Here is a 12,847-nt window from a genome sequence, read left to right as displayed (position 1 = left end):
CAAAACTCAAACCGGGTTAAGAGGTCTTGAAGTGGAGTGGGTAGTGTTCCTGCCTCTGAGACAGAAGCTTCGGGTTTGAGTCCCACCCCAGGACTTGATGGCCAAGGAAGATGGGTTCATAACACGGTCAAAGAGATTGAGTGTGTCAAACCTGCAAAAATCCTTCCAACACATCAATGGTTGGCGGTAAGAGCGGGAGAGACTCCTGGTCAGCCACACTTGATGCCCCTCAAGCTATACGCCCCTGGTGATGGACTAATGACCTGGAATTACTAGCTGTGGAAACAGACGAAAGTCTGCCTTAGTGCACCACTAGGTGTGGGAAGAGAATTGGAAAAAAAATTAGAACCATGAACAGTGCTCCAGGTGTGGTCTCATCAAAATTCTGTTTAATTTTACCAAGACTTGCTCATTCTTATACTTCTACTTTGAAAGCACAAAGGCACATGGGTTAGCATTGCAGCCTCACAGTGCCAGGCACCCAGGCTAGATTCCGGCATTGGGTGACTGTCTGTGTGGAGTTTGCATATTCTCCCCGTGTCTGCCTGGGTTTCCTCTGGGTGCTGTGGTTTCCTCCCATGGTCCAGAGCTGTCCAGGTTAGGTGAATTGACCATTATCAATGTGCGGAGGTACAGGGATAAGGCGGGGTGAGTGAGCCGAGGTAGGGTGCTCTTTTGGAGAATCAGTACAAACTCAATAGGCCAAATAGTCTCCTTCTGCATTGTGAGGTATCTGCAGATTCCAAACCCCTTGCAATAAAGGTGAAGAAATTTGTCTTTGTCCGTTAACATGAGACACCTGTTCCATTGGTTACCATAACTGATTAATGTTGATTTATTTACCTTCCTGTAGTTGGTAGAAATATCAAAACCTGTCGGAGGAGAATTGCTACAGATTTGAACTCCAGCTAAGAGCACAAATCACAAAGCAATTCAGCATCCCTCAGCATACAAAATTATGTATGGCGAAGGATTCCCAAGGGAATCCCACTATCAAGCCGCCATTTTGAACAAACGGCCTGATAGCGAAGACCTGTGGCTGGCTACTCGCCTCCCGCACCTCAAATCAGCAACCCCCCCCCCCCCCCCCCCCCCGCGCCGCCCCCCCCCCCCCCCCCCCCCTCCCCCGGCTTGCATCACAAAGCAGTCCCCCACTGCCGTTTTTTCTGGGTGCCCCCCTTCCCCCAATCCCCCGCCGGCCCCCCCCCCCCCCCCCGAGGGGCCCCCTAAATAGGGAGACTCCCCCAGTGACTCCCTAACTAAAGGGATCCCCACTCTCACACACACAGGGACCTCTTAACTAAAGGGACCCTCTCAGAAAAGAGATCTGAGTCTGGAAGAGAGGGAACAGTCCAGACAGGGACAGTGAAACAAATTACAGTTGTAATACCCAAAGAATCCCTACAGTGCAGAAGCAGGCCATTCGGCCCATCGAATCTGCACCGACCCTCTGAAAGAGCACCCCAGCCAAGGCTCAACCCCCCACCATATCCCTGTAACCCCACCTCAGGGCAATTTATCATGGCCAATCCACCTAACCTGCACCTCTTTGGACTGTGGGAGGAAACCAGAGCACCTGGAGGAAACCCACACAGACACAGGAGGAATGTGCAAACTTCTAACAGACAGTCACCCGAGAATTGAACCCGGGCCCCTGGTGCTATGAGGCAGCAGTGCTAACCACTGTGCCATCATGCCACCCGACTCACCTGGAGGCTTGTCCATTCCTGGAAAGAGAACAGGTGTGACCTGTGTTCAAACCTCGCAGATCCTTTAGCTGCAAGTCATTCACTCATTCCAAGGAGCGGGCTGTGATTGAGAACTTGCACAAAACAACTGTGAGCCTTGCTTCATTCATTTTCTTCATGGATGAGTAACTCTAAGTGCTGTAACCATAATGTTTACAAACATCAACCACATCAAAGAGAGTTAATTGCATTCTAGTCATGCCCCTTTACTATTGAGTGATTTTGAAGTGTTGAGCTGGAAATTGACAGCACATTACTCTCTTTGATATGGCATAGCCACATAAAATGGCTGCGTTCCGATTAATCTGGCCAAAACCCAGTTTGAAATGGCTAACCCGAAAGACTGCTGGGAAAAGCAGCTAACAAGACACAAGCAGGCAGCTGCAGACAGTATTGCATATTCGGCTCTGGGGAAGTTAGCCCAGATCGATACTCAGGGCTATCAGCAGCCCATCAACCCAGGTATTTGCAGTTACATTCAGGACTGTTTGCAGCCCATCTATTCAGACATCTGCAGTTAAATCGGCTATCCCCGGGAACAATTGCATCATATTAGCAATTGAATACCGGGCCAGACCTGTCGGCGCCTGCAGTGGCCGAAACAAAGACAGGTGAACGACCACCCCCCGATCGAGGAATCGCCTCACCATTGGACACATCGACCCCAGGGATTGGGAACAAATCCAATCACTTGGGACTCAGGGTCAAGGGCCGCCCCGGGAGGCGGGAAGCCCCTGGGCCCTATAAAAGTGAGGGGCCAAGTTCAGATCTCTCTCTCTCCTCTTCGCCTGCTCGAGACCTTCGCAAGAACAGCAACCGGCAACAGTAAGTTTGAATCCAGCGATCGCTATCCGGTAGAGACACCTAGCCACCGACCTGTAGCAGCATTTTGAATCCCGCGGGCCAGAGCTGATTGGACAAGCCATTCGTTTCCATGACCTGGTGGGCTCTTCCTAAGTTAAGTATTGGCCAGTAATGATAGGTTTATTATATAGAAAGTAGTGTTAGGGTATTAATATTGCTTGTTGTATATAATAAATGACCGTTTTAATCCTTACTAAGCGGTGTGCTGTATTATTAATCATAACCTGAACTTGAACCACGTGGTGGTATCATAAAGATACCTGGCGACTCGTGAGCAAAGGTGACGTAATCAGAGGCAATAGACTAAGGTTAAAAGGAGCAACAATGGTTTTAGGGGGTCTCAAGGGGAGGGGATCTGGTAGGGGAGGGGTGGGCAGATAGTCCATTGTGAGGGGGGTGTCTTAGATGGACTTTAGGGGAAACTCCCTGAAGGAATTACTCCCTTAGCCCAACGCGAATTCTCCATGTCAGATTCATGTTTGGATATACCACTGGTGAATACCGTCCATGTGATTCCGGGTCCAGAGGACCGGAGAACCACACAGGCCCGGAGATCCTGGTTCCGGGCCCGCTAAGTGGACGCAAATGAGTCATTAAGACTCATGTGCATCCATTTACATTCTTCTCACTGGTAGGCTGGCATGAATCCGGATCCCCCCCTGCTCGCGAGGGGAAAGAGCATTGCGATCGGGGGCGCCAATCCCGATTTTCCATGGACACTCGATTCTCCGCCGCATCGGGGATCCCGCTACCGGTCGGGGTGGTGGAGAATCCAGCCCATTATCTGCTTCTCTCTTTGAAGTTTGGGTCTTCTGCACGAATGTTCAAACCTGGGTTGAGGGCGATGTCAAAAGTGGATGCCTGCTGCATCAGACACTGGGCAGTCAAATGCCATAGAGGAAGAGTTTCAACTCCATACCAACATATTTTACAATTGTTATGTGTCACCCTCTTGAACATTGTAGGAGCAACCTGTCATCTGTAATTTCACAATTAAATCTGCTGTGCAGCATTCCACTCCAAGCATCATCCCTCACCACATTCTAAGGATGTGATAATGAGCCTCGCCTACATATCCTGCTGTGCCCTGATTAGAAACAACAGCAAGGCTCCTCTCTGGCTGCATGTACTTGTAAATGATGTCTTCTTAGTAATTAAGTTGTTCCTTCTTAGCTGTTCGTTCTGTCAAAATGTTTTTATTTTAAGTAAAGCATTTTATTGTCCAGGCTACACTTCCTCAACTTTCAAAATAGAATCCAACCAAGCAACATACATTTGTGCAATTAGGGTTATCGAATGATGTATATCTATATCAGGAATCTAAAAATTGACAAAATTTCCATTTCTCAATTCTTGTTTCTTTAGCTCTGTCCCACCCTACAAATATCCTTTGACAACTCTTTTCCAAGTAGTATCTGGCATTCCTTGTCTAATCCTGTCTGGCTGCACCCGTTTCAGGAATGAAACCCGATGACAGTTGAGGTGACGCGCTGCCTCATGCCTTACAGGTGGACATGGCATGCGGTCAGTGTTTTTAATATCATAAATGGGCGAAGCTATATATTCTAGTTCCAGTATAGCTCATGAAGGTAGCAAAGGTTATTGGAGGTGCGTGGGAATGTGGAACTTAACGCAGACAGATCAGCCATGATCTTATTGAACGGCAGAGCAGACTCGAGACACGGGCAGGAGATACAAAAAAGTCTGAGAACATGCATGAACAGATTCAAAAACAGCTTCTTCCCCGCTGTTACCAGACTCCTAAACAACCCTCTTATGGACTGACCTGATTAATACTATAATCTTGTATGCTTCACCCAATGCCGGTGTCTATGTATTTTCATTGTGTACCTTGTGTTGCCCGATTATGTATTTAATTTTAATTTTATTTTCTTTCATGTACTTAATGATCTGTTTGACCACCACTCCCTTTATGGTGAGATTAACAGCATAAAAATGGAAGTTGGTGTTAATTCACTGATTGCTTAAGGATTGTAAGAAGTCTTACAACAACAGGTTAAAGTCCAACTGTTTATTTTTCGAATTACTAGCTTTCGGAGCACTGCTCCTTCCTCAGGTGAATGAAGAGGTGGGTTCCAGAAACATATATATAGACAGAGTCAAAGATGCAATATGATACTTTGAATGCAAGTTTCCACTTGAGTCTCCTTCCATCATTCCTCACCTAAATCTACCATTGCAATCTTCTGTTCTCTGCTCCCTTACATGCTGGTCTGGCTTCCCCTGAAATGCATCACCCACTTCCTGTTTATTCCACCTCCTCACCACCTTTTGAATAAGTAAACTTCTTCTCAATTCCCCATTGAATTTCTTGCTGACTATCATATTAATGGCTTGTAGTTATCCCCTTGCTGACATGAGAACCAACGGTTTTTACTTCCTGGGTTCTTGTCTGTGAGAATACTTCAATGTGTATGGTTGCTTACCGTGCTTGCAGACATCACTGCTGCTGGATGCCTAGAGATTCAATTAACTTGGTACCATATTTCATAGATTCAGAGAATCCCTCCAGTGCAGAAGGAGGTCATTTGGCCCATCGAGTCTTTGAAAGAACACCCTACCCAAGCCTACACCTCCACCCTATCCCCATCACCCAGTAACCCCACCCAACACTAAGGGCAATTTTGGACACTAAGGGCAATTTAGCATGGCCAATCCACCTAACCTGCACATCTTTGGACTGTGGGAGGAAACCCACGCACACAAGGGGAGAACGTGCAGACTCCGCACAGACAGTGACCTAAGCCAGGAATCGAACCTGGGACCCTGGAGCTGTGAAGCAATTGTGCTAACCACTATGCTACCGTGCTGCCCATGGTCTCGTGAAAGGCTATGAATAGCAATTGGGAGTAGCTGATTTTTAAATGAATGTTGCCTGAGGATCCACTTCCTTGGTCCCTTCTTCTCCTGCACACAATATTGTACACTGTTTATATTACAACTGTGACGATCCCTGCTGATGTTAATACTGGACAACTCAGATCCCAGGATGGAACCTGGATTGATCAATCCTAATTTTTTGTTCAGATACATGGATGAACAGAGTCAAAGGACTGTTGATTAACTTTTAACAGAAGAATACACATTTATTAAATAAAAGATTAACTCTAGTGCACTACTCCTTTGTCCAAATATACCTTCACGGATTTCCAAGGATAACACAAGTTACAAAATCTATCATATACTATAATGATTACAATGAGCACAGTCCATGTAAATAACAATAATACTCTTTATTGTCACAAGTAGGCTTACATTAACACTGCAATGAAGTTACTGTGAAAAGCCCCTAGTCGCCACAATCCGGCATTTGTTTGGGTACACAGAGGGAGAATTCAAAATTATCTAACAACACATCTTTTGCAACTTGTGAGAGGACGCCGGAGCACCCGGAGGAAACCCACGCAGACACAGGGAGAATGTGCAGATGCCACGCGGACAGTGACTAAAGCCGGGAATCGAACCTGGGACCATGGAGCTGCCCACAAAGTAACAATGCTAACCATGTAACTGTGCTACCGTGCTGCCCACAAAATGGGGTAAAATGTGTAAAAGCATGAAAAATGTGGTCAGACACCCCACAATTTGAAACCAAGTGGCAGATGCCATCAATACAATTTCTACAGATTTCTCATCAGTTCCCCCAGATTCTTGTCACCCTGTGAGTCAACTGGCCTCACGCAAACTCTGACTTTCACCCGAGGGTTTCCAGACTTCACTCTCGGAAAAAAAACATTGGAATCTTATGCCAAACAACGCTTTCTCTCAGGTGCTTTCACCATGGATCCACCTCCAGGATTTCAATGTCTCCTTTTGGTATTTCTCTGCAACAGCCTAATTTTTCTTTAAGCCCTATTTGCTTTAACATTGTAAAACCTTCGCTACAATGCAGGCTTCTGAACCAAATGGAAGTTATTAACCATTTCTGAACACAAAAGTACCGAAACACAAAATTAAGCTTACTCAGAACTATACCTCGGGCGGTATTTTCTGCTCAACCCCCCATGTGTTTCATGGTAGCAGAGGGGGCCCATCATTGAACATAATCTCAATGTTTATAATAATATAGCTATGATTGATCCTGACCACATCTGCTGAGAAAAAGAGGAAGTGAAAGTGCTTAACTCCTAGATGTTTACAAACATTAATGTTGGGTTCAAAGCAGGGTGCTTGAGATGTATTCAAGTGTGAATGGAAATTAAAATACGTAATGCAGACACCTGGCTGTCTTGAAGCTATTACCCTGTCAATTGTAACCTACTAAAACCTTTTTCTCTTTGAAGCAAATTAAAGCATTGCAGAGCAAAGGATCTGAGGGGGTTTAAAGTCTTGTAATATGGTTTTGGCTTTCTATGAAGTTGTTGCTTTCTACACCTTTGTGCGAGGCAGCAGGTGTAAGGGTCAGGTATGAAAAAGCAGTGAATTTTCACTGTTTATGTCTGGACTGCTCTTTAGCTTCCAGGCAGGGGCAACTGATCGGCGTGATCAGTTATATGGGGGGAACCTCTGATGGGGGGGGTTGTCTTTGATATGGGGGGGGTCTAGTGAGGGGTTTGGTGGGGGAACTGGTGAATGGGTCTGTGGGGGGGCTCTGATTGGGGTCTCTGGTGGCAGTGTCTAATGGGGGGTCTGATAGGAGTCTGATAGGGAGGCTGATGGGGGTCTCTGATGGGGTCTGATAGGTGTCTGGTGGTGGGGTCTGATGGGGAAGTCTGATGGGAGGCTGGGGTGGGATGGACAGGAATTGCATTGTGGGGGGCCCTCTGCTGGACTTTGGGAACACCTAGGTTAAATACCTACCCCTTGACCAATTGCGAGGTGCAGCGCGTCAGGGCCACACTGGCAGATATTTTGATTAATCCATGCGCATGTGAATCCCGGCCCAAAGGGCTGGAGCATCATGGGGATGGAGAGAATCCAGTGCCCAGCCTGTTAATAGGATGCAAATGGTTCAAATGACCCATTTGCCGAGCATCAGAAGGGTGCTGATCCTGGGGGTGTTGAGGGCCTTTCGTCCATGAGGCCTTCAAGCCATCTTTAAATATTGTTGATACCCATAAAAGGGCAACTGCAGCTGCTGCCTGTCTGCCCTACCGTAACCCTCTAGGACAAAGCCCTCTTCTTGGTTATAAGCTGATGGTAACTTGAACTCCATTTGACTGTGAGCAGAATTGGCCTTGTTAGTTGTGAGAGCACTTCACAGCTCTCAAGTGGATTCTTGTGGTTACACATGGCATGTCTCAGATGATGATTATTGCATTATATTTCAATTAAACTTTGAAGCCGGAATAGTTTGCTTGAACTCTAGAAGCACCATAGAGGCAGCAGCCAACAAACAAACACTCAAAAGCTGGGCTTCAGCACTGAGGCTATCCTTGTGACTGAAGGATGAGTGTGTGGCTCAGGGGAGGGCACCAGAGCACGGTCTCCCTTGATTTGTTATGTTCTAGGTATAACATAAGCAGCTTCCTTGTGGTGCACTTGACAAAGGACGGTTCAGATGTGGAAATAACTTCAACACGTTTTTTAAACTATTTACACTTCTATTACTCGGTTTCGACACTACTGCTAATCCTACTGTAGCTACCCAGACTGACTAACCAGTTGCTGCAATCCACGTGGTGGGGGTGATATTGAATCAACCCTGTGTCTGTACTCACTGACTGTCTCCACTGGAAAGAGGCAGATCATGTGTGTGGTGTCCTTTATATATGGGTCGGTGTAATGCCCTCCTGTGGTGGTGTCACAGTGATCGGCGAGTGCCTCTGTACACACTAGCTGAGGTCTGTCACTTTGCACATCTTGCATGGGAAGTGGGATGCTGTCGTCACGCGTCTCACAAACCGTGGGTAGAACCTCAGTAGCTGCTTGTTGTTCACTTGGGTTGGGTAAATTGTCAGAGTCTTCATCTGGTGGTGCAAACAATGTGGGTGGTCTGTCATTGTCTTGCTGTTGTCCTTCATTTGGGCTTGGACTGTCATCGTCGCTTTGTTCTTCACTGTAGCATGATAGACCGCCATGGTCGACCTGCTGTGCACTGGAGCGTGGTAGACTGTCATAGTCTTCTTGCTGTTTACTTGAGCATGGCAGAATTACATCGTCTGCCGCTTGTTGGTCAGAGGAGGTTGCTAGCCCCTCATGGTCTTGTGTGTGCAAGGACTGCGCGTTGGAGTCTTGCGTTGCTTCTATCGTGGAGTCTGTCCATGAGCTCACTGTGGAGGCTTGACACTGGAGACATTACTTGTTCGTGCAAGGACTGTGCTCTGGAGTCTTGCATTTCTGCCATTGTGGAGTCTGTCCTCAAGCTCGCTGTGGAGGCTTGTGACACTGGAGTCACTTCTTGTTCATGCAAGGACTGCGGTGTGGAGTCTTGCGTGTCTTCTTTCGTAGAGTCAAGAACCCTGAGCGGTGTGTGGACGACACTCTGTGTGGCAGCAGGCCGCTCTCTGTGGGCTTGTACCGCTCTCTGTCTCTTAATTTCAGGCCGCAGCATAATTCTGCACTCACGAGTCGGGATGTCATATCTGCTGGGCTGAAGATCCTCAAATCCAGAGAACTCGTCGTCGGGGTCGTCAATGTGCAACACGTCTAGTTGCGGTTCGGATTTGGTTCTGGGGTAGCCTCCCAAGGTGAAAGGTTCGTCTTGAGTCGTTGTCTTCTAGGACCATATCATCACTGTGTGCGTCGGAGCTGGCATTGGGCTCGCGAGGCCCAGAGAAAATGTAAAGGTCGGTTTCGAAGTATTCAAGGTCGGAAACATCGGTTTGGGCGTAGGTAACTGCTTGTTACAGGGTTCTTCGGAGGTCAATTTAATTTCCTGGTTCAATTTGAGGCATTGTGCTGTCATTCCAGGTGAAGGAAGGTTGTTTTACGGCTTAAAAATTTTTTTTCTTTGATTTGGGACATTTCCCCTTTAAATGGGTGTGGTCCGAGGCCTCTGACACCACGACCCATGTGACATCATACATAGGAAGCGTTCGCACATGCGCAAATCGCTGTTCCTGTACCGATGACCGTTTTCGTGATTGCGCATGCGCGGCGTCTCGCGCATGCACAAACGGCCCTTCCCATTCTGTGCGCTTCTCGCGCAACTGTGCAAGTGCAGTCCCTTTAGAAAGATGGCCGCCGAGCACAATTGTTCTCTACTCCGGGAACTCGGCCTCGTGGTGAGTACTGGTGCTTCTCCTACCTTTTCTTGCTGGTTGGAGTGTGTTTTCCTCACAGTATTTGCTGAATTTGTCCAGGACTGCCTGGAAGTCGATCCTGTTTTGCCCTTTGGAGAACTTGAATTTTTAAAAGATTTCTTCTGCTCTGGCACCGGCGATGGTGAGCAGAAACTCTGTCTTTTCAGCATCGGCCACGTCTTCTAGGTCGGCTGCTACCAGGAAGATTTCAAACATTTGCCGGAATACCTGCAAGTTTTTGCGGAGGTCGCCGTGGCACTGGAGCTGCTGCGGAACCCGGATCTCGAACATCTTGCCTGGATATCATTGCTGGTTGTCACTGTACGCTGAGGTATGGCTATACGGATTGAAACAGTTCCGTCCTGGTACCATGAGTTATGTTCTAGGTGTAACATAAGCGGCTTCCTTGTGGCGCACTTGACAAAGGAAGGTTCAGGCGTGGAGATAACTTCAACACGTTTATTAAACTATTTACACTTCTATTACTCGGGTTCGACACGACTGCTAATCCTACTATAGCTACCCAGACTGACTAACCAGTTGCTGCAATCCACGTGGTGGGAGTGATTTTGAATCAACCGTGTGTCTGTACTCACTGACTGTCTCCACTGGAAAGAGGCAGATCATGTGTGTGGTGTCTTTTATATATGGGTTTGTGTAATGCCCTCCTGTGGTGGTGTCACCTCTGTGTGTATCATGAATGTCCATTGGTTGTGTCCTATCTAACTGATCTATTGGTTGAGTGTGTGTGTGATGTTTCTGATGCTCCATCTAGTGTCTAGCTAGCCTACATGTATTTACATTGGTGCACATCACCACATCCCTGATGTTCCCGGCTGGGGTCTGGGGTCTAGGGACTCCTGCTGTGGCCGTGGGTAAGTGTGCAGAGTGAGGTTCTTCAGCACAACTGGCTCGGTGAATGGCACTCTGAGAGAAGGCGGGACACATAAGTGTGGGGGATGTGTGGGGCCCGGGATGGAAGCTCGAATTGATTGTCGGTCCCTCTCCTTCTCCAATTCCTCACAGATATAATAACCTGGCTGATTATGTCGGTCCCAAAGATGCTGTCCTCGCAATGCTGGGGGGTGCATGGGCAGCCAGATGCCGGAGAAGGCGGCAGCATGGTCGGCACAGGCTGGAGGTGGCACCCCATGTGCAGGGGGCTGCCGCACACCCTGAAGACCTGACTGCCCGGTTGGCTGAGGAGAAATCCAGAGGGGGGATGCCAGCGATGGCCCAAAGTGTACAGGTGTTGTTGGTCTTTGGAGGAGATGGCGGAAAGCATGTGCCACAGGAGACTCAGACTCAGTATAAGGAGGCCCATATTGCCATCTATGGTGTCATTGAGTGGTGCATTGGACTGCGGGCAGCCATGCTTGTGTGTTGACTGGAGAAGTAGTGAGGGAGCGTTTCAATACAGCTCCCTATTGGTGGCGGCAAGACGCTGTGGCGTGAGTCTGGCAAATCGCACGGCGAGGCAGTAATGGACAGACGCTCGTGGGGGCTATCTTTTGGCAGCAAATGCCATTAAGTATGCGCCACAATCTTGCCAACGTAGCCATCAAGCCGATTGCACCAAAAAATGATACTTAGGGCATGAACGAACAGCCTTGCTGTGCCCGACTCGTTGACGCGACGAGGCCGTTCCCTCTCGCGAGATTTGAGATGTTCAGAATGTGTCGTGAGATCTCACCAGATCTTGATATTGCAGTCATTCTCGCGTCACTGGTGCTAGGAAACACCTCACTCTATCTGCCCAAAATAGGAACTTGTTTTTGGGCGTTAAATCGGGCCCTAAGAAATGTTTCCGTTAAATTGTGCTCATAGTGTTATTTCTATGTATGTATTGTCATGCTGTTTTTGATGTCCTTGTTTTTAATACTGTGCCTATGTGCAGTAAAGGAAAATAGATTAACTATATATGTGAGTGCCTTGCACTCTATACGGGTTCCACTGTATTCTGGTGCAGTGCTTATTCTTTAGTCTTAATAGCACCATTGATGAAACCCTACTTGCTTCTGCATTTTTACAGGCAATCGACTCTGTTTATTTTATGGGATTCACAGAGATGGACAAAACGTTCTTCGCTGTTCGTGTTTGCCGGAAGCCAGACGACTTGTGTGAGATGTGGGTCCTGCTTCGAGTTGAAGGAGTTGGAAATTTTCAGGTAAACCCTTGTGGTTCAAGGACACGGGCAATTTAGGCAAAAATACAATTGGGTATTTTTCCAGCATGTTGGTCTCCTGCCGATTTTTATTTTTATTAAAGTGCTAAATAAATACCCCGTGAAGAAAAAGCGCGCTGTAACTATCCTGCGGGCTTGGTTGCTGGAGCCAGCGAGAGTGGAGTTGTACACACTCCGAGGCCCTGCATTGAGTTAGCTGGTCTCAGCCAGGGCAGGCGTCGCTGGAGCCTCAGTATTTGTGTGTTAGCGAGGAGGAAAAATATCAGCTGCATTTTTCCAGCTGATTCACATGTGAGAGGATTTGGAGAAGCTCAAATTCAGGTCAAGCAACTCTTTATTTTGAGAAAAAAACACTATCTCTTGAACACATTGAGGAGTTTGCAAAACGCCCAATTAGCCATGTTGAAAATAAAGATAATGAAAGGGATAAACAAAGAAGCTTGCTGAAAAGGAAATTTAGTTCCACTGAATGCTGAACTTTGAGTGATGGACTGGATTTTACAAAAGAAATGGAAATGTTTGTCACAGGGGGCTTTTCCGTGTTGAGAATGGAGAGGTTGGTGCTTGTCCAATTTTCGCTCACTGGGCTAAATCGCTGGCTTTTAAAGCAGACCAAGGCAGGCCAGCAGCACGGTTCAATTCCCGTACCAGCCTCCCCGAACAGGCGCCAGAATGTGGCGACTAGGGGCTTTTCACAGTAACTTCACTGAAGCCTACTCGTGACAATAAGCGATTTTCATTCATTTTCATTTCAAGAAGCTTGCTGAAATGGAAATTTTGTTCCACTTAATGCTGAACTCTGAGTGATGGACTGGATTTTACAAAAGAAATGGAAATGTTTGTCA

The 12,847-nt window shown here is 47.3% G+C and overlaps 1 protein-coding gene across 3 annotated transcripts in view; it reads left to right on the top strand.

The window, feature by feature from the left end:
* The window catches only part of LOC140430417 (rifampicin phosphotransferase-like), a 210,051-nt gene that overhangs the window by 19,169 nt on the left and 178,035 nt on the right, over window positions 1–12,847 (top strand). For all 3 annotated transcript variants that reach the window (XR_011949419.1, XM_072517887.1, XM_072517885.1), the window contains exon 2: window positions 11,850–11,984. Coding sequence is in view for 2 of the 3 variants with exons in the window: in XM_072517887.1 (XP_072373988.1) it covers window positions 11,850–11,984 (135 nt within the window). In the remaining variant the exon portion in view is untranslated. The remainder of the gene's footprint in view (window positions 1–11,849; window positions 11,985–12,847) is intronic.

Source organism: Scyliorhinus torazame, chromosome 10 (assembly GCF_047496885.1).
Source record: "Scyliorhinus torazame isolate Kashiwa2021f chromosome 10, sScyTor2.1, whole genome shotgun sequence".
Taxonomy (NCBI): domain Eukaryota; kingdom Metazoa; phylum Chordata; class Chondrichthyes; order Carcharhiniformes; family Scyliorhinidae; genus Scyliorhinus; species Scyliorhinus torazame.
The sequence above is the reverse complement of the archived record's forward strand: the minus strand, read 5'-3'. Positions and strand labels throughout refer to the sequence as shown.